General features: G+C 41.0%; 2 protein-coding genes across 8 annotated transcripts in view; both read right to left on the bottom strand.

Moving 5' to 3' along the window:
• Positions 1–6,894, bottom strand: part of LOC130428367 (cGMP-dependent 3',5'-cyclic phosphodiesterase) — a 102,709-nt gene extending 95,815 nt beyond the window's left edge. The window contains exon 1 of the mRNA XM_056756339.1: positions 6,838–6,894. The gene's annotated coding sequence lies outside the window, so the exon portion shown is untranslated. The remainder of the gene's footprint in view (positions 1–6,837) is intronic.
• Positions 6,895–12,193: 5,299 nt separating this feature from the next.
• Positions 12,194–22,500, bottom strand: part of LOC130428509 (arf-GAP with Rho-GAP domain, ANK repeat and PH domain-containing protein 1) — a 46,233-nt gene continuing 35,926 nt past the window's right edge. For 2 of the 7 annotated variants that reach the window (XM_056756609.1, XM_056756610.1), the window contains 19 exons: positions 21,441–21,543; positions 21,157–21,352; positions 21,031–21,076; positions 20,784–20,947; positions 20,507–20,716; positions 19,926–20,031; positions 19,682–19,829; positions 19,345–19,431; positions 19,138–19,206; positions 18,266–18,383; positions 18,079–18,192; positions 17,846–17,985; positions 17,588–17,623; positions 17,248–17,330; positions 16,181–16,240; positions 15,741–15,804; positions 15,496–15,657; positions 14,667–14,706; positions 12,229–14,287 (listed from right to left, as the gene is read on the bottom strand). In XM_056756609.1, the coding sequence (XP_056612587.1) occupies positions 14,689–14,706; positions 15,496–15,657; positions 15,741–15,804; positions 16,181–16,240; positions 17,248–17,330; positions 17,588–17,623; positions 17,846–17,985; positions 18,079–18,192; positions 18,266–18,383; positions 19,138–19,206; positions 19,345–19,431; positions 19,682–19,829; positions 19,926–20,031; positions 20,507–20,716; positions 20,784–20,947; positions 21,031–21,076; positions 21,157–21,352; positions 21,441–21,543 (1,924 nt within the window). In that variant the 3' untranslated portion in view covers positions 12,229–14,287; positions 14,667–14,688. Of the gene's footprint in view, positions 14,288–14,666; positions 14,707–15,495; positions 15,658–15,740; positions 15,805–16,180; positions 16,241–17,247; positions 17,331–17,587; positions 17,624–17,845; positions 17,986–18,078; positions 18,193–18,265; positions 18,384–19,137; positions 19,207–19,344; positions 19,432–19,681; positions 19,830–19,925; positions 20,032–20,506; positions 20,717–20,783; positions 20,948–21,030; positions 21,077–21,156; positions 21,353–21,440; positions 21,544–22,500 lie in introns of all 7 variants that reach the window. The other 5 variants (XM_056756608.1, XM_056756606.1, XM_056756605.1 and 2 more) reach the window with 5 other exon arrangements.

Genomic DNA, 22,500 nt, shown 5'->3' with positions numbered 1-22,500 from the left:
AGTCAATAAACTTAGTGTCTCGCTCATGACAATGTTTGGTCTTTTGCGAGATTAGACAGGTTTTATACTTTTAAACATCAATGTGATCTTTTTTGTAAGTGTTTTATTGTTCCTGTAAGCTTCTCTGATCACAATATGGTGTGTTGTTCTTTTATTTTGAAGTCCATCAAACCAAAGAGTGCCTATTGGCATTTTAATACCTCCCTGTTGTGTGATAAGAATTTTGAAGACTCTTTTGGAAAACTTTTAAAGCCACAAAGAATTTTTCCATTCATTAATTTAGAAAAAAAGGCTGGACAGAAAAGATTAATTCATGCACTATGTTCTGAATCTGGCACTTATTAACTGATCCATTGATATTAGAAGGAGAGCTGTGTGTTTTTATAATAAACTGTACAAGTGTGAATGTGACAAAGAGCCTCATGTTGTTTTTGAAAGGTGTTTCCAAGTTATGTAGTTTGGATTGTGCTCTGATTTGTCTAGAATAGATCAAGAGAAAGCATGTGATCGGGTTGAACATAATTACCTGTGGAAAACTTTACAATCATTTATCTTTTTGAGTTTGTGAGTAACATTAAAGTTCTGTACGCTGACGTTGAGAGTCTGCTGAAAGTGAACGGTGGCTTATGCTCTCCTTTCAAGGTTGGAAGAGGTGTCAGACAAGTGTGTTGTTTGTCATGAATACTCTATTTGATAGCAAGAGAACCTGTATTGCAGCAGATAAGGAAAAAAATTAATGGTGTACAAATACCTGCTTTTAACCGTAAAGTCCATTTATCAGTTTATGCTGATGACGTGATCGTAATGGTCAATAATCTATGTGATATAGACATTTTATCAAAGTTAATTGAGGATTTTTAAGTCTTATCCGGTGCTAAAGTGAATTGGAAAAAAAGTGAAGCTTTAGTGTGTGGAAAGTGGGCGAGTGGGAAGTTAAAATTTCCTGAAGGTTTACGTTTGAATGCAGAAGGTTTTACATATTTACGAATATTTTTAGGAAATGAGATCACTGTACAGAAAAACTGGGATAGAGTCATTGAAAAACTTAAAGCTTGTTTATGTCTTATAAGGGCCGTATATTAATCATTTAGCTGCTTCATCTCTCTGGCATAAACTAGCCTGTATTGATCTACCTCCCAAATTGTTAACCGAAGCTCAAGCTTTATTGGTCGATTTTTTGGGGGGATAAATTACACTGGGTCACTCAAAATGTTTTGTTTTTGTCAATAGAAGAAGGAGGACAGGGGTTAGCAAACCCGCAAAGCAGGACGGCGGCTTTTCGGCAGCAATTCATACAGAGATTTCTGTTGGGACCAACTGATTTCAGCTGGAGGGTTACTGCGTGTGCTATCTTGCGGAGGATGGGTGGTCTTCAGATGGACAAAGCTCTCTTTGTGATGGACACCCTTAAAATAGACCGTACCAACGTACCAATTTTTGTCGCAACCTTTTTAGAGTTTGCCATCTTTTTAATCATCAAAGTGCAACATCTACAAACTTTCTCTTCTGGCTGTTAAACGAAACTATAATACATGGAGGCCGTTTGGACATTTCTGTTGGTGAACACACTCTTCCCGGACTGAATAATATGCTTTGCAAATCTAAGAACACTACATTAAGTCATTTGCTAAAGGTGGCTGGACCAAATTTTATAAACACTGAGCAAGTTGCTTCTCATCTCAGAACATGTTTGACACGGAAGGTCGATCAACTACTGACAAAATGGCGGTCTGCGTTATTAACTGAAGAGGAGAAAGCATTAGCAGATTTGTGTAGAAGAGTAAAGCTCCTAATGTTGCAGATGTTTTTTTATCTCTCAAACTAGATGATGGTATGGGATGTTTTTTTAAAGTTGGCAAATCTTTGAGTTTAGATTTCTTTTCAGTTACTGGAAAAATGTTACAAAGCTTGTGTTTTGTTTTTTTAATAAGAAGTTTTCAAACAATACAATAGACACCCCATGGCGTTCATTCATCAACATAGATGATGATTTTAAACCTGAATGGAGAGCTATTTGTATGTTTGTGCAGAAAAGAGAGTAGGAGATATACAATGGAGAGTTCTTCATAACACAATTGCTGTAAATGCTTTTTTTCTGTTTTAAACCCTGAAGTGAGCTCTGAATGTCCTTTTTGTTTTAAAAGAGAAACGGTATTTTACACTTTTATGGAGTGTTCCAGATTAAATCCTTTATTTATGGTATTAAGCAGTCTTTTTGGTGGTTGTTTTAATGAATAATTTTCGATGGAAATGTTTGTATTGGGTGATAAGTATGTGAAAGAAAAACGTTTTGATTGTCAATTACTGAATTTTATCTTGGGTCAAGCTAAATAAGCTGTTTATACAAGTAGAAAAAACAAGATTGAGCAGAAGTCTGGGCAACATGTGACTGTTATGTTCTCAAGTCTTGTAAAGGATAGAGTTATTATTCAAGTCAGTGAATGATTTCTTTTCTTTTGAAATGGTGTAGCAAAGGAGCATTGTGTTCTGTTTCTGGAAATGAATTGTTTTTTACACACATTCTGTGATTATATATAATATGAATTATTTTTGGTGAAATTGTTGTATTTGTTTGGCCATTTGTAATAAAGGGCTATTTAAAAGTCAAAAATAAAATCTCTCCCTCTCTCTCACCAGCATCAGCTATTGTGCACTCAAATGAGTTGTGTTATTGTTGTTGTTGAGTTTTCTACAATGGTTCAATTCAACTGGGATGTTCTGTGACCCGAGCGTTCAACTGTCACTAAATGAATGTGTGTGTGTGTGTGTGTGTGTGCGTGTGTGTGTGTGTGTGTGTGTGTGTGACATTATCATTCTGACCTCATAAGCTCTCATCAACACAATGCCGTCAGTCACAGGTGTGAGGTCATCCAAGAGTTCAGTTTTAATTTCACAGCTAAAACACAAACTGAGTTCATGACATCTATGACACGCTGATTATCATCACATTTATTACACAAATAAACACTAAAACACAACACTATAACTGAAGTGTATAAACATGCTCTCATGACACAAGTGTGACACAATCACTTACTCACATCTTATATTTAATATAACTGCTGTCTCAAACAAACACACACACACACACACACACACACACACACATACACACACATGCGCACGTATACAGTGGTGTGAAAAATAATTGTGTCATATTTTGTCATATTTCTCATGCTTAAATCATTAAGATCATCAAACAAATTGTAATATTACTCAAAGAAAACCAGAGAAAATATAAAATGCAGTTTTAAATGATGGTTTTATTAATTAAGGGAGAAACAATCCAAACATTTCTGACCCTGTGTGACAAAAAGCCCCTCTTGGTAAATCATGAATTAACTGAAGAAATGAATAACTGAGTTAAATTTCACTAGCCACACTAAAGCCTTAATACTGCCAGACCTGTTGAGTCAAGAAATCACTGAAGTAGAACCTGTCTGACAAACTGAAGGAGTCTAAAAGATCTAAATAGCAACACATCATGCCGCCATCTACAGAACAGAAGAGAAACAAAGTCATTGAAATGTCTCAGTCTAGAAAGGGTTACAAGTAGGGGTGGGCGATATGGACAAAAAATAATATCTAGATATTTTGGTAATGGTAATTTTTGATAATGATAATTAGACGATATCCATTAAAAATATGATTTTAAAAGTCGGAGTTACTTAATCACTGATGATAATAATGGGCACAATGTAAAATGAAAACATTGCTTGTTTATTTTCTTTAACATGTAAGTATTCAAGTAAAAACAATTCAAAGACATACAAAATACTAATTGAACTAGTGTATGAACATCAAACTCTGAGTAAACATTCAGTTGTACACCTCTGCTGTAATGTAAATTGTGCAGCATACAAGCAAGATGAAATAATAATAATAATGAACAAATAGCATCTGTAAATAAAGTACTCTGATCTCTAACATATTGCACACAAGCATGTGTTCTTATAGGGCCTTATTGCCTTACCACCTATGGCCTTATTGAACAAATACTTAACTTCAAGTACTGCCCAGTACAAAGATTGCACAAAAATAAAAATCTGCCCAAAAGGTGCACTTCCAAATCAGATTATCTTAAATAATATAATATACATTTGTTAACAAATGACTTCAAAGTAAACAAGGTCCACAATTTACAGACAAATAAACTATAGTCACTATTATTAAAGCACACACTGGCATGGACAGATTCTGAAACTTTATAGAACATTATAGGCCGACTGCTCACTGTTCACATGTAGATTTAGTTCAAATTATGAGCCAAGACAAATCCGTCATGATAATACAGAATGTACTCGGGTCTTGTCTTTTAAATGAAAGAGCTTGTTGTGCAGTATTCAGTCGCCGCTTCTGTTCCTCCAGAAGTCGACTTCACGCATAAACTACACAAACACAAGAGCGCGAGGCAACATGACGTCATCGTGGAGTGGGCGGTCAGGTAAACAGTTAAGAAACTCCCCTTCCGCTAGCGATAGCGTTCACGTGCGCCACGGACGTTCTCGCATGAATAATTACGAAACAGCGCTCTCTAGTCACAGATTTCGGCACAGCACCGGTGTTCAATTGCGGGCGGCCATGCGCTAACCATGCCTGTGAGAGAGATGACAACGTGCATGCGCAGAACAGCAATCACGTGATGCCCTGCTGCAGCCTCTGAATGTGTGGAGTTTTAATGCGTGTTTTTTCGGAATAATTTAAATACTCGATGATGAGAATTTGCACATCGATAACACAACAATCACGATATTATCGCAGATGATATATATCGCCCACCCCTAGTTACAAGCCATGTCTAAGTCTTTGGGACTCCAGTGAACCACAAGTGAGAGCCATTATCCACAAATGGAGAATGCATGGACCAGTGATAAACCGTCCCAGGAGTGCCCGGTCTACCAAAATGACTCAAAGATCACAACGACGACTTGTCCAGGAGGACATAAAAGATCCCAGAACTACATCTGAAGAACTGCAGGCCTCTCTTGCTTCAGTTAAGGTCAGTGTTCATGATTCTACACTAAGAAAGAGACTGTGCAAAAATGGCATCGTGGGAGAGTTCCAAGATGAAAACCACTGCTGACCAAAAAGAACACAAAGGCTCGTCTCACATTTGCTAAAAACATCTTGATGATCCCCAAAACCTTTGGGCAAATATTCTGTGGACTGATGAGACAAAGGTTGAAGTTTTTGGAAGGTGTGCTCCTGTTACAAACTAACACAGTATTCATAAACAGAACATGATACCAACAGTCAAACATGGTGACGGTAGTGTGATGGTCTTCAGGACCTGGACCACTGGCCATTATTGATGGAACCTTGAATTCTGCTCTACCAGAAAATCCTGAAAGAGAACGTCTGGCCGTCAGTTTGTGACCTCAAGCTTCGACACACTTGGGTTCTGCAGCAGGACAATGATCCAAAACACACCAGCACTCATCCTCTGAATGGCAAAAAAATCTAAATAAAGGTTTTGGAGTGGTCTAGTCAAAGTCTGGACTTCAATCCAATTGAGACGCTGTGGCATGACTCATACATACATACATATATACATACATACTGTACACACACACACACACACACACACAAACTCATACATACTGTATACATACACACACATATATATACAAACACACACACATACACACTCATACATACTGTATACACACACACAGATACATATAACACACACACACACACACACACACACACATGCAAAGTCTTTTACAAACTTTTTTAACATAAATGTGTTGTATTGGATTGTGAGGAAAAATTGCACAATATAATCTGGATTAAAATATATATGAAGTGTTTTAATGGTTTTGAATAGTTATTAAATGTTAATTGTTGTGCTAATGAAACTTCAGTGAAACATGTTGGTGGAGAAGGTCAGAAGACGCTCTTGAGATCTGCTGGAGGACATCAACACATCACATATTGAACTAAGAGACTCTTAAAGCCCCTGTAAAATCAATATCCACTTTTATCCTTTTATTAAAAATAAATAAGCCTTGAGGACGCTGACAAACTGATGTGCTCCTGCGCGCCGACACAACTCACATCTAGGAGATACAAGCGATCAAAACTGACATCACGCTACACTTCAGACCCTCGTTAAAGTTCTCTTCCAATCAAATCCGCTTTCGAAACCGGATGTTTCAAAAGGTTAAGTCTCGCGCTCTCTGCATTTTTCCGTCGCGTTTCCAGGTTTCTCAGCAGCGGAAGTCGTCACAGTTGAGTCAATTTGTAAAGCGGCAAACGGGAGATTACCACAAATATACGTTTTGCTTCCTCATTGGTCTAAATAACAAAAGAAAAAGTCAACGATCGTGTTTTCACAACAAGAACGGACGGAGAGTGACATCAGGATGAGACACAGAGAGCAGCGTTCACCAAAATAAACTCACAGAGAGTCACACAATGATGATGATGATGATGATGCTCAGCTTCTGCTACACAACTACACACATCAGCACCTGCTATACACTCACACATACACAGAGAGAGAGAGAGAGAGAGAGAGAGATGACAAACTCGTTTTCTCATGAAGCTTAAAGAATGTTTCAGTGTAACACACAGTACACACACACACACACACACACAGTACACATGTGTGTACAGCACTAGTTGTGATATTTCCTCCCATGTGATCATAACATCACTGAACTCACATCAGCACGTGCTGATCACAGTTTCATTCTCGCGCTCGTCATGAATCAGATGTGTTTTAAAGTCACGCTCGTGACCTGATGTCAGTTTTACACACGTGCTCGTTTGATGTGCTGCTGATGCTGCGCGCGACGCGGTCTCTGAGCGTTCGCGTCGCGGGTTACTCACAGTTCTGACGTCGCTGTGTTCTGGTACTGTTGGCTCCGGCAGAGCAGCGAGTGTCCGCACGCTTGACCCATCGCGCATCGCGCCGGTACCGCGCAGAGGATGATGATGATGATGATGATGATGAGCAGCAGACTGTCTATCTGTGCGTCTCTCTGATGACTGGAGCGGGTTGGGCGCGCGCTGCAATAGATCCGCGAGGAGCGCGCGCGTGCGCGTGTGTGTGTGTGATCTGTGATCGATTCAAAAGGCGTTTCCTCTCTCTGAACAAACATCATCAGATATTCATCATTCTCATGTTCATGACTGACACACAGCTGAAATATAAACACTAGATATAATGTGATATTAAAGATCTCTTTTCGGTGGACAACAAAAACCTGTCTTATGGGTAAATTTTTCGATATTGAGATGTATGGGTTGTTACGATATGACAATAAATGGCTGAGACACAACCGTTTAAATATCAGGAATCTGAGAGTGCGGAAAAATCAAAATGTTGAGAAAATGGCCTGTGAAGTTATCAGGCAAAGGCACTGTAGCAGGCAATCCACTCACAAAAATAAAGTTTTTATATATTTAAGGTAGGACATTTACAAAATATCTTCATGAAACATGATCTTTACTTAATATCATAATGATTTTGGTAAAAAAAGAAAAATCGCCCAGACCCATACCCTACATTGCATTTTTGGCTTTTACCTAAAATGTTACCGTGCTACTTAAGACTGGTTTTGTGATCCAGGGTCACACATGATGATTATGACACTTGTGTTTTCAGACGGATGAAGATGTTTATCAGTAAACAGGTAACAGGCAGAGAAAGTGAAATCATAGGGGTTTGTTTTGTTTGTTTAACATTAAAAGACAGATTCACGAGCCCTGTCCGGAACAGATTGGCAAAGTTTACACAACACACACAAACTGACACACATCCGTATGCTAAATATCAGTCTGCCAACTCGGTTAATTAGAAAATCCTCACGGACACACAATCTGGGCCAATTCTAAAGGGACATCAGTGTCATTCAACAGAAAACAAACAGAGTTTAACACAAGATACATCAGACGATAAACACCAAACACAACTGCACAAACACTGATAAACACACACACACAAATGTGTTTGAACTGCAACAGCTCAGGACTGCAGTGCATCATGGGAAACACGGCACAGAGTAACAGAGCTAAAAAACATTACAACATCTCACTGATGTAAAACCAGGGTTTGAATTTAGGGGGGTCTGGGGCTGTCCCGGACCCCTCATAAGCCTTAAGGGACCCCTCATAATCTATAAAATAATGCATTTGGAGGTTCCCTGGTTTTCCATTAAAACTAGAATTAAAACCAAATTATTTTTATTCAATTATCACGCTAAAACAAAACACTGTAGTCCGTTATTTGTCCAAATTTCATAAAACGCAAATTAAAATGACATTTTAATCTGAAAAATCCATGCATGCACAAGGGCGAAATCTAAGCAAGACAAAACATCAAACAGGCTAAATTTAAAAAATGTAAATTGCAAAATCAATTTTTTAAGGGCTGGTTAGGGGACCCCCAAGAGATTTGACACAATTCAAACACTGTATAAAACCCCCCATATGACAGAACGTCTCAGATGTTTCTGCTGAGAGAAAGAGTCATACATGAAGAAGAGACGTCAACAGTGTGTCAAACTGAGCTCACATTTCTCTCGTCTGCAATCAAACGTCAATATTAGTGAAGATCTCTATATATACTCAAACATTCTCATCAATCTACATTGATTTACACCTCCAGACCCTTCATGTGTCTCATTTGATTCTCTTTTATCAGCGGGTGTTTAAGTGAATGATATAATAACTTTGTGTCACGTCTACACTGCCACAAACCCACACAACGGCAAAACAATAATCAAATGATCAATCACACAACTGCAGACTGGCTCCACTGTGATTCATAATAAAGGATTTATGATTTTATTACGTTTACATTTATTTATTTGGCAGACCGAGAGTTTGAGAACCTGGATAATGACATGATCTGTATTTTATCTATAGGTATTATGAACATTAATGTGACAGGTGACATCATGACTCACATCACATCACCTGACAACTCTGTGGAGTGAGTGAGTGAGTGAGTGAGCGAGTGAGTGAGTGATTGAGTGACTAAGTGAGTGTGTGTCTGAGTGAGAGAGAGAGAGAGTGACTGAGTAAGCAAGAAAGAGAGAGTGAGCTAGCAAGTGTGTGTGTGAGAGACAGAGAGAGAGAGAGAGAGAGAGAGAGAGAGTGAGCTAGCAAGTGTGTGTGTGAGAGAGAGAGAGAGCTAGCAAGTGTGTGAGAGAGAGAGCAAGTGAGTGAGTAAGCAAGAAAGAGAGAGTGAGCTAGCAAGTGTGTGTGTGAGAGACAGAGAGAGAGAGAGAGAGAGAGAGAGAGAGAGAGAGTGAGCTAGCAAGTGTGTGTGAGAGAGAGAGTGGGCTAGCAAGTGTGTGTGAGAGAGAGAGAGAGAGAGAGAGAGAGAGTGAGCTAGCAAGTGTGTGTGAGAGAGAGAGAGAGAGAGAGAGAGAGCTAGCAAGTGTGTGAGAGAGAGAGCAAGTGAGTGAGTGTGTGAGCGAGTGAGCTAGTGAGAGAGTGAGCGAGTGAGCGACACACACATGTATTGAACAGTACAGACCTGTGTCTGAGCAGCGCTGAAGGTCTGAGGTCTCCTCTCATTCTCACTGTAAGATCATCTCATCATCATGTCGACTGTATCAACTCTGAACTGCTGGAGGAGATCTGCTGGTAAATCAATTAAATAAAGAACAACAACATGAGATGTGAATCACAAGACAAACACAAAGCAGGTGATCACTTATTAAGAAGAAATTCAACAAGTTTGAAGAAAACTTGACTGAAAGAACACCTGAAGCACATCAGTGATGTTTTCAAACAGTGATTTCTGCTTTTACTTCATCAACTGTCAAACTCATCATTTCAGCATCAGAAGTGTGTGCGTGTGCGTGTGTGTGTGTGTGTGTGAGTGAGAGTGTGTGTTTGCTGAGAGGCAGATTGTAGATGCATCTCATATTGATTCCAGGAGAAGTGCAGGAATAACTGGGATCTGAACGTCTCTCTCTCTCTCTCTCTCTCTCTCTCTCTCTGTGTGTGTTTGTGTGTGTGTGTGTGTGTGTGTGTGCGAGAGAGAGGGAGAGAAGAGAGAACAGATCAGCTCAAATTTCTCTGTCTCTCAGTCTAATGTACAGCTAATAACAGAGGTCACATACACACACACACACACACACACAGGTTTATATTACTACACTAGTGGGGACGTTCCATAGACTTCTATTGATTTCATATCAGGCTTATGATATATTCTATCCTCTAACTCTGCCCCAACACATAAAGCTCATAATCTAGATTTAAAGAAAAACACAATTTGACCGAATTATGAGCCTTTTATTAAGTGAGGCACAGTAAAATGTCACACACAAGCACAGCTAATGGAGAAGCATCACACGCTGATAAAACCAAAGTCAATGCTTCACAAGAGAAACAGAGAGAGAGAGAGAGAGATGTGAAGAGATAACAGGAGATATTGTGTAATATAATCTCATGAGTATGAGTGCTGCAGAACCTCAAGAAGTTCATGTTGAATGTTTACAGTTATTGATCTCAGAATGAGCTATTGAAGAGAAGTTTATGCTCAAACCAAACCTCAGAAAGAAGCGCTGCTGATGCAGTTGCCATGGAGATTGGTGGTGTGTGTGGTCAGGTGCTCGCCATGATTAACAGGTGGATTCTTCAGAGCAGCCGAGAAGAATCATGGACCAATTATTACCCACAACCTTTAAATGATGAGAAATAATGGAAGTTCTTCACATTGACTCGTGTTCTTTAGTCTCAAAGGCCGTTGTAAAAGAACAGAGCGACCGTAACTCTCACGTGATGAACTTACATCAGTCTGTGATGGAGTTTGTGTGTGAGATTGATGAAGAGCAATTTGTCTGTATCCTTGTTTACATACTTGTGAACTTCTGAAATAAACTTCTGTTCAATTTGCCATTTGATGTAGTTATAATCTTTAACTCCATTCACAAATGGATGAAGAAAAGCACTTGGCAAAGCAACAAAGAATTGGCAAATGCTTCTTTTTAAAGATCTAAAATTGTTTATTAATAAGCTTTTTATTGTTCAAATAAACTACATTTTAAACATAAATAAAAAAAAACATTTGAATAAAGCCTATGATTTATCATTTTTAAAATTTATATTTTATTATTTAATAATTAATTTTTCAATCTAAAAAGTGATTTATTCGTTTTCATTGTTATGTTTTAATTATTCAATTGATCGATTGATTCTTCATTTTATTTTTAAACAGCACTACTGGTCCTCCACAGTATAAGAATCTTTACCAGGCAGCAACGGTTTATAGTTAACCGGTCTGTCAAACTCCACAATTAATAATTACCAAAACCCTGTTTTAGAAAATGATAATATAGATCACGTTTAAAAGATATATTCTTGATGACAATAAAGATCATGAATCACTGAGATGGGTTGTGAAGCCAGCAGAAAACAGATTATTGTGTGTTCTGTAGACTCTGATGTTTTTGATAAAGACGAGATTTGTGCATCAACAGGTTCATAAAAAACTTACTGAACATCTGAGACATATGTCTCTGTTTCCTCTCTTCACATCTCTCTCTCTCTCTCGCTCTCTCTCTCTCTCTCACACACACACACTTGCTAGCTCAATCTCTCTCTCTCTCTCTCTCTCTCTCTCGCTCTTTCGCTCTCTCTCTCTCACACACACTTGTTAGCTCACTCTCTCTCTCTCTCTCTCTCTCTCTCACACACACTTGCTAGCTCACTCTCTCTCTCTTTCACACACACACTTGCTAGCTCACTCTCTCTCTCTCTCTCTCTCTCTCTGTGTCTCTCTCTCTCTCTCTCTCTCTCTCTCTGTGTCTCTCTCTCTCCGTCTCTCTCTCTCTCTCTCTCTCTCTCTCTCCTAACCTTTACTTTTACTCAAGTAATTTTTAAAATAGTGACTATTACATTTACTTGAGTAAAGATTTTGGCTATTCTATCCACCTCCAGGAGCAATGCAAAGTTAATATAGTTTCAACAAAAGCCAGACCCGTGCCTGTAGAGAGAAAGAGAGAGGTCTACAAATGTTTTACATAACAAGTTAAATGTCCATAACAATGATTTCCATGAAGCTGTGATGCTAACAGCACTGAATGGATTGAAGAATAAATATATCTTTTCATGAATAAGGAAACTAAAGGAACCAGAAGAAACCCGAGGACTGTCGCTATGGTGATATCATACAGGCTCAGGCAGTGACACTAATGAGGACAGAACGGATCGGACCGGGTCCGTGACACAAAGAGAAACCTTTATACTGCACACGACAGCTCTGAACCATTCAGACAGACGGTGATAATGTCACAATTACACTCGCTTCACAGGCCGTGATGAAAGAGGAAAATCACTCGTAATCTTACAATCATCAGAAACTACATTATTAAAGATCACACATGTGATGTAGACGAACACATCATATCTAATGTATGTCCTTATTCACAATAATGAACCATAACTGCTGCTTTGTTTTGGATTTGTGCCGTTTTATTCACTCTGGCTGAAAAATGAAATAAATTCAGATTCTTTTTCTAGGGAAATAATATGACTGTAGGCTGAAAGAACACACGCACACGCTCGTCCGTTTGACCTTGACATGTCAGTTAAGGTTTATGAGGACATGAGAGTGTAAACTCCTGCGGCGTGGCCTGTATGGGTGTGAGACGCGCCAGCATAAACAAGTACATGTAAAAGTGACGTGTCACGAGACCAGACTAGATGAGCCACGGAACAACCGCACAACATCTAAACAACTTGCACGACCGAGAAAAATCTTTTTGGCCCAGATCGGCCCACCAACATTTCTGTCGACGGGGTGGGGGGCGGCTGCATGGTTGGGTTGGTCGATTGGGGAGGTGGTTGCATGGTCGGGTCTGTCGCAGCCCAAGTGTCCGTTCCGCCCCCATACGTTACCGGCCCGCCAGGAAAACTCACAGATCGGCAGACAGCTAGTCCGCCCCTGACAACAACCAAAAAGATCTGTTCAATTCAAAATCAAGACCAATCCCTTAACACCCAAAGAAAAACAGAAGAGCTAGACCAGAGAAAAAAGGGAAATTAAAGAGAAAACCAACAGACACAAACAGTGAAAACCCAAAGAAGTGAAACGAGAGAACAAGAGAAAATCATGGCGAAACAAAAGAGAAAAAAAATAAGCGAGTTCATTTTGTGTGGTTTCTGACGCCTCACTGCGTGTCAGTCATTGATCTTTTATGATGTAACACAAACAGTTTGACACAATTTGACATAAATCACATTTACTATCATCTCCAACACACTATACAAGATAAAACATCTGGTCAAAGAATCAACTCTAGTTATAATCTCACAGTATTTCAAAAGGATTATTAGAAAATAATTATTTCAGGGATATCTATACAAATACACAACAGAAGCTCACTGTGAATACTGCCGAATAAAAACATATCAACACATATAAACATGTAACAGAAGATGTGTTCAGACTAACGTTTGATTTGTTAAGCAGATGATTCTGTCTCAGACTTCATCCTGTGTCTAAACACACACACACAGAAACCCTTCATAGAGTTCAGAGGAAACTGCTGCTTAAACTCATAAAACTGATGAAGAATCATTGTGCAAACTCATTTACTCGAGAAACTAATGTCATCAGATCACACAAGATAATAACAGAGATCTAATTTACAACATCACCAGAACAACACCTGTCAATCCCTCTCAAGTAAAACGTTCCATTATTCTCTACAGTCATTTGTATGTAAACAAACTGATAGACGTGACTCATTGAGTAAGAGTTGTTCTCAAAATGATTAACAGGAATGCGTTTGGTTTGGTTGATGTTTATGATTATGAAGGCCTCAAGAATAAGACGTTTTAACAAGATGTCATCTGGAATGCGTGGGAGAAAGGATGAAATAATCAAAACTAATATCAATGAAGTTATATTACATCAATCAACAGAACTAGATGTGTGTGTGTGAAGGTCTGCTGGGACGTCTCATGAACGCTTCTTCAATCTCAAGTGTTTCCAACAGCGACTGAATTCCAAGAGATGTGACACTGAACGAATAAAGAGAACAATTTGAACAAATCTTAAGATCCAAGATGTAAATCCATTCTGTCCTTCGAGACCCTGTGACCGTGTGAAATGACTCCGATAATATGATTCCGATATCCCAGAATGCACCACCCAGTGAATGTGAATAAGGTACCGTCACCTCTCTGAGGGTTCATGTAAAACATCTGAATGATCCGGGAAAATGAGAGGTTCTGAATTATTCACACACGATCTGACCGATGTTCCGAATATTCTCACCATCAACGTGACAAAACCACCTGACACCTTCAGTTCCTGTGGAGAAAAACAGCACACTTCACTTGAAAAAGGCCTTTTTTATTTGTTTCTAGTTGATCATTTTATTAAACTGTATGGTACACTGACACCTAGCGGCTGAGCTTGGCATTGCAGTCTAAAATCTAAATATTGGAGAGACAAGTACTCTTCTTTCTTATGATTGTTATCAGAAATAATCTACATGCCCTCTGTTGTTTGGGAATGTGTACCGGAAGTTTAGGCGGGGTCACAAAAGTGTGCATGCCAGTATCGTTTGTTTTTGTTGTTAAGATGAAACTGTATACATTTGATTTCAATTAATATAAATGTTACTGGTGTAGTTTGAGTTAATGATACTGAGCGACATTGAACACAGAAGAGAAGTGATCTGTCTCACCTGAACATCATTTAATCCGTCATCAAACATCTCTAAAGAGCTGCATGAAAAATAACAAAAACAAGAAAAACTGTCAGTGTCACTCAACAGAAAATACACTTTAATAAATCACTTTTCAAATATAAAGTTCTTGTTATTAGCTTAGTGAACAGAGATCTGCACCTCAGAAAACATCACACACACACGTGCGCACACATACGGACACACACGCACATACAGACGGACACACACATGCACATACGGACACACACGCACATACAGACGGACACACACATGCACATACAGACGGACACACACATGCACACACAGACACATGCACAAACAAACATTGACATGATTTGATCTATTCTTTATTAGTTCCTGTACTTGTTAACTCTCTTGACAAACCCCTGTCCTGCAGACACAACAGAAAGCATCAGAGCACCTGTAACATGTCACAAGCAGCCCCACATGATGCGAACATAAACACAAACCCTCTGTCATAAGAGCTTTTCAACACGTCACACGCATCCTCCATGACAAATTTCTCATGTCATGTTTTCAGAGATCTGATCATGATACTGGGCTGAATGTGAATGTCTGTCAGTGAATCAGAGGAGTGAGGGATCATGGGTAATCACGCAGCCGTTTACCGTTCACACATTCACATGTGAGGCAAGGCAATCATTCAGTTATTTATAAACCGTGTGTGACATTGTGGAGTTCACACGCTCATCTCCTTTAAGAATGTCATAAAAGCGTGCACATCTAAATGAGTCAGGTTTTTTTTGTGTGTCCTGATTGGCTGCGTGATTGGCCAGGGTCTGTCGTGATTTGTTGATTAACTCACAGCGAGAGGATCGGCTGTGAAAGCGGCGACACTATTCCTCATCTCGTTCTCACTGCCGCGCAGAGGAATCAGAGACACGTTACCGAAACGAGCGTCCAGAGGCGTGGAGCGACTCACTGTGCGGGATTTCAACCACTCGGTCGGCCACACGTGACCTCCGTTCTGAGGGAGAGAGAGAGAGAGGATTACATGATCATCTGTGTTCAGTGTTCCTCTGGAGCCGGAGTGATGTCTCTCAAACACACCTGTATGCTCAGGAATGTGGCGAACCATTCTCTCATCTCAGTCTGTGTATCACAGCAGAGATACCTGTGAGAGAGAGAAACCACACTCAGCCTCAGGACAACATCACAACACACAGTGTGAGCAGACACACACACAAATACGCAAACACACCAGCAGAAACACACAGAAACACACACATGCACAAACAGGCAGAAATACATGCCCGAACACACACAAACATATAATCGCAGACACACATACGCAGAAACACACTCACAAGCAGACACAAAAGCATGAACACAGGGACACACATACGCAGACGGACACACATAAGCAGACACAAACCAACACACAGAGACACAAGCATGAACACGCAGACACATATGTATGCAGACACATGCACAAACACAATTAGAAACAAGCACACACACGCAGAAACACACACACGCAGAGCTCTTACCACTGCTGTCTGTCCTGCTTCTCATGTTTCTCACTTTCATAGATCACTGTCAGACCCCAACTGTAGGTAGAGAGAGAGAGAGAGGTAGAGAGAGAGAGAGAGAGAGAGAGGTAGAGAGAGAGAGGGAGAGAGAGAGAGAGAGAGAGAGAGAGAGGTAGAGAGAGAGAGAGAGAGAGAGAGAGAGAGAGGGAGAGAGAGACAGAGAGAGAGAGAGAGAGAGAGAGAGAGAGAGAGAGAGAGAGAGAGAGAGAGAGAGAGAGAGAGAGAGAGAGAGAGAGAGAGGTAGAGAGAGAGAGAGAGAGAGAGAGAGAGACAGAGAGAGGTAGAGAGAGAGAGAGAGAGAGAGAGAGAGAGGGAGAGAGAGACAGAGAGAGAGAGAGAGAGAGAGAGAGAGAGAGAGAGACAGAGAGAGAGAGAGAGAGAGAGAGAGAGAGAGAGAGGTAGAGAGAGAGAGAGAGAGAGAGACAGAGAGAGGTAGAGAGAGAGAGAGAGACAGAGAGAGAGAGAGGTAGAGAGAGAGAGAGAGAGAGAGAGAGGTAGAGAGAGAGAGAGAGAGAGAGAGAGAGAGAGAGAGAGAGAGAGAGAGAGAGAGAGAGAGAGAGAGAGAGAGAGAGAGAGAGAGAACTGAATGAATGAAGAACATCACGTGAGTTCCTCCTGAACCTAAACCAGTGCTGACACACTCCACCTCATGTGTTAACAATCTGACATCACTTATAGAACAGTTGAGACACTACACAAAACACAACAACATGAAGAGATCACAACTAACACAGACAGAAGAGACTGTGTTACATGAAGGAGTTCATCCATCAGGAGAAGCAGCTCACACGTGTGTGTCCACAATCTGACATCAGATGATAAATAATCAGAATATTCCTGTAAATCCATCAGCTGACAAACACTGACGGCACCCGGACAACACATAACACTGCTGACTGACTTCAACTTCAGTTATATCTGACATACTAACAGTGGGATTGAAACAATAGTAACCTTCATCATCATCATCATCATCATCAAGTGTTACTCTCACATTGTGTATATTGAGGACAGATTTATCTCACCATGTAGGGGGGCGGAGCTTCTTTTTAATGCCATGATAGACCTTCAGACACTTGACTGACCACTCCCTCTCTGGACGATTACTCTGAAGAGACAGAGACACGTGTCATTTTACACTGAATATTACACAGAGAGAGAGAGAGAGAGAGAGATCACACACACTCTATCAGGAAGACAAAACCACCACCAGCAACACAACCCACCACTAAACCTGCATCTACCACACATACACACAGTTCTGACACACACGCACACCCATGCGCACACTCACACAAGCAAGCACACTCACTCACACACACACACACACACACACACACACACACACACACACACTGTACTCACACACTGCAGCTCTGAATTGTGTAGCTTTTGTAGATTCTGCGTATAAAAGTTTTCAAGTAAAAACATCCATCAGTCCAAACACTCATTCATGTGTCCGTACATTAAACACACCAAACATCATTTTCACAGTATCATGAACCCATACACTAACTTCCTCCCAGTACACAATCATCAGCTACACAAACATCATCACAGACATCGCAACCTAATGATGTCTACATGAACAAATCAGGTGATGGAGTGACAGTGATGTCTTACCCGCACGTCTTTATAGAGTCTGAGCGATGCGGTGGTGAGGATGAAGTATCGATCATGAAAGCTTCCGGTGCTCAGACCCAGTAGATTCCTCTCCTCTTTAAACTTCATCATACCGTGTTTAGACACCTCCACTTTACTGGCTGTGTGTCACACACACACACACATGTGATCAATCAGCAATGATGCTCATGTTAAACACACACTCTCTCTCGCTCTCTCTCTCTCTCTGTTACCCAGGTAGACGAGCATGGCTTCCATCGAGAAGTGTTTCTTCAGCAGCAGGTAGCTGTCTGTCCTCAGAGAATGAACGATGGGCAGAACTCTCTCTTGATAGTGCAGTGGCCGCTCTGACACACAAACACACGCGTGTCATCAACACAGTACAACCTGCACACAACGACACCACTAATAAACTCTCACCTATCTCCTCTTTCTCATGGACCTCAAAACAGCACCAGTAGTCCTTCTCTCTCACGCTGATCTTCCGTCTGTCCAGAATCTCAAACGTCAGTTCTGCTGCCGTCATAGTGGCGGGAATCTACAGGAGAAAACACAAAACACACTGAACCGGTGCGTAGCTTCATCGTCTGTGTCACAGTTCACTTTCCTCTTTTCCTCATTAATAAACATTCTTGTTTAAATGATCATCCTCACACTTCACACACGTACACTTCACACTTAAGGTATGCATACATTTGATTTTGTGGTACGAGTATGTAAGTACATGGACATACTAGTATGAGGATGCTGGTCATGAGCAGTTACTCTGATAAAGTAATCCATTACTAGTTACTAAGGACGACATTCTCATTTTGGGGTGAACCAACCCTTCAACAATCACACACGTGAACATTTGCATTCTAATGTTATCATGTTTGTATTGTGTTAGTTAACTGATGTTTTTTTGTGTGTTATCACTTAATCAACAAAGAACAAAACTGTTGATCGATATTAATTGAAATGCACAATACAATAAAAAACTGTGATGTTTGAATGTTCTTAAAAACTGAGATATCTGGTTTTGCAAATGAACTCTTTGAATGTCCTCCTCTTCTTCAATCCTTCTTTTATTTAGATTCATTATCATCATTGTATGACGCTTTATTAACGCAGTGTTGACACGTTCACTAAGTGGACCGACCAGCTAACTTCAGCACACATTTGAGTCTACAAATACTGATTCTGATATAAACTGTGTTGATATAAACTTAATTCATTCTCACGACAGTATTAAGGACGCAGCGAGTCTGTGGGTTCTGTGACTGACGAGGGGTCAAAGGTCAAACATTCACCTTCACATGCTGCTCAGCCGTCTCCTTCTTCTCCTCCAGGTAAACTGTACAAATAAAATCACCGCTGGCCTACATACGCGGAGAGAAACAAATCACACATAAAGAATAATCATACAATTATTGATTTGTCCTAAAGATGAGTTGGTGTGTCGCTAAGGTGGTTGCTAGGTGAAAACGGTCCACCCAAGTGATGCTGAAGACACTCACGGGTCCTGCTTTAGGGTTGAGGTTCTCTCTCAGTTTAATGATGTATGTGATTTCATCTAACTGCCTCTTCAGCTGCTGTTCATTCACCTGAAACAACATCACGTGACATCACACACAGTGTCATCTTCAGGATCAACACTAGATGGCATCACTGACTATCAGAGGATAACACACATGTGTCAGTCTGGATGATTCCGTACAATCATCCAAAATCAAACATTGAATGAAAATGTGATGCGATTAATTTCAAAGAAATGTTTAATTAAGATATGAAGTGAGTTCACGTTGACTGTGAAGCCGCACACTGTGACGTCAAACTCATCGCACACACACGTACATCAAATATGGTGACGTAGTGTTGGATGAGATCTTCGATGACACGGCCGGCGTTGTAGTCCTTCCCGTCCGTCTGGAAGAGTGTCGGCCCGAACACGATGGCCAGATTATGAAGGTTCATTTGATTGAGATCCGAGAACCGCTGGACACTACACACACACACACACACACACACATGCCAGTGTGAAAGAAGACCAAAGGAATGAGGAAGTGTGTCTCTGAGAAAGAGGAAGAGTTGGTCTCACCAGTATAAATGATTCACTAGAGCTCGTAGTGTCGCTTGATTCACTCTCGGCAGATTACTGAACAGAACATGATACTGTGACATCCTGCTGCTCTCGTCTGAAATTGCTACACACATGCACAAACACACACTTCAGATACTTCAACTGCATATCAAACATGATCTGTGGTTAACATTCGCACACTTTTCTCATTCATGGTGTATTTTTACTATATTGACCACACTGTTGCATCTCAACACGACCGCTGTGTTTTGTTACATGCTAGAAGTTTAGGTGTGAATTAGGTGTGTGTCCACTGTCATGTCCAATGAGAATGTAAAAGTCTCAACTTCTCTACTTTTATTGTCAAGAGTTTTCATACAGGATTCCAGGTTGCTGTTGTGTTGTGTGCGTCTGTCTGTTTGTGTGTGTTTTTCAGTCTGTCCATGAGTGTGATTTGTGTGTGTGTGTGAGTGCATCCATCTGTGTGTGTGTATGCGTGCGTGTGCTTGCGTCTGTGTGTGTGTGCATCTGTGTTTGTGTGTGTTAGTGTGTATGTGTGTCCGGTTCATCTGTGTGTGTGTGTGCACGTTATTTATTACCTGTAGTGGTAAGCCAGTTGTGCGACTGCTGTCCAAACAATCCCTCCTCGATGTCTCTGAAGAACCTCTTGAGGACGTTGGAGACATCATCCACCTGATGTTCGCCCTCCTTCAGCCACACACACCTGGCGTCACGTCTGAAATCCTCCAGCAGGGCGGCGATCCTACTGTTCACCCCACTCTTGCGGTAGATTCCTTCTGAGATCAGACCTGCGGAACAACACGTCTCATGACCCTGAATGACACAAGACGAGAGCAGAAGTGGATGAGGAAGTACCGTATTGTGTGGTGAAATGAATGCAGCGCTCCACTATGACGGGAATATCTGCTTCTGTCAGCTGCTGGAGGCTCAGCGTGTCTCCAGAACTCCCGGCCGCTCTCTGGATTGCTGAGGCCCAGCCCTGGAAATCCAGCTTCCTCTCGCCCTCGATGTACAGCGTCCTGCACAGACACAGATCGGTTAGTCACCCGCCATCCCTTGCAAACAAGACTTCACTCTCATCCTTCTGAACCCGTCATCTCACCTGCCTCTCTCCACCAGCACCAGGACGTCATTTTCTGGCTGAATCGCTGCGGAAAACAAACACGAGAGGATTCATTTATCTCTCTCTCTCTCTCTCTTCAGTTACACATCTGTGTCTTTCACTCACACAGCTCCAGGAGCTTCTGCAGGTCGATGGTCTCGTCTCTGTTGTGCTCCTCCAGACAGATGTGGAGACTGGATCCCACCAGACAGAACCAGCCCAGTCTAGACGTCTCCAGATTGAGTCCGTCTTTATATCGCAGCCGACCGATGCGCTCAAAGTCTTTCAGCAGCAGAACTTCAGCGGCCACAGGAATAAACGACTGCCACACAGAAAACATTTGTGATGTAGGTGCTGCTTGAAACCAGTGAAATCCAACAGAGACACAGTGTGTGTGTGTGTGTGGTTACCCTGGCGATGGATTTGACCCACTCGTGTGCTGCCTCGGGATTATCAGTGCCGAAGAGATACAAGCGTTCAGAATCTGAGTACAGCTCGAACGTGCAATCGAACCTGACCGACAGACAAACACCATGTGAAGAATAATTGCCAAGTACTTACACTGTCATTTTCAAATTCCACCACCTGCACACATATACACACACACACGGACACACACACACATGTACACACAGACGTACACTTACACACACACACGTTTTTACAGCTATCTTTATGAGGACAAAATGTCCTCACTTTACTCTCTTAGTCCTCACTCTGCTGGTCTAAAACTCAAACTGGTCCTCATAAAGATAGATGTACAAGTACACACACACACATGCACAAAAGCACAGACACACACACGCACACAGACACACACTTACAGTTGAAAGAAAAAGTATGTGAACCCTTTGGGCTTACTTGGATTTCTTCATAAATTGGTCATAAAATGTGTTCTGATCTTCATCTAAGTCACAACAATAGAGAAACACAGTCTGCTTAAACTAATACCGCACAAACATTATACCTTTTCATGTTTTTATTGAACACAACATGTAAACATTCATAGTGCAGGGTGGAAAAAGTATGTGAACCTTTGGGTTTAATAACTGGTTGACCCTCCTTTGGCAGCAATAACCTCAACCAAACGTTTCCTATAGTTGCAGATCAGACCTGCACAACGGTCAGGAGAAATTTTGGACCATTCCTCTTTACAAAAGTGTTTCAGTTCAGCAATATTCTTGGGATGTCTGGTGTGAATCGCTCTCTTGAGGTCATGCCACAGCATCTCAATCGGGTTGAGGTCAGGACTCTGACTGGGCCACTCCAGAAGGCGTATTTTCTTCTGTTGAAGCCATTCTGTTGTTGATTTACTTCTATGCTTTGGGTCGTTGTCCTGTTGCATCGTCCATCCTCTGTTAAGCTTCAGTTGGCGGACAGATGGTCTTAAGTTTTCCTGCAAAATGTCTTGATAAACTTTAGAATTCATTTTTCCATCGATGACAGTAATCCGTCCAGGGCCTGAGGCAG

Source organism: Triplophysa dalaica, chromosome 9 (assembly GCF_015846415.1).
Source record: "Triplophysa dalaica isolate WHDGS20190420 chromosome 9, ASM1584641v1, whole genome shotgun sequence".
NCBI classification, from domain to species: domain Eukaryota; kingdom Metazoa; phylum Chordata; class Actinopteri; order Cypriniformes; family Nemacheilidae; genus Triplophysa; species Triplophysa dalaica.
Note: the sequence above shows the minus strand (reverse complement) of the source record. Positions and strands in the feature narration are given on the sequence as shown.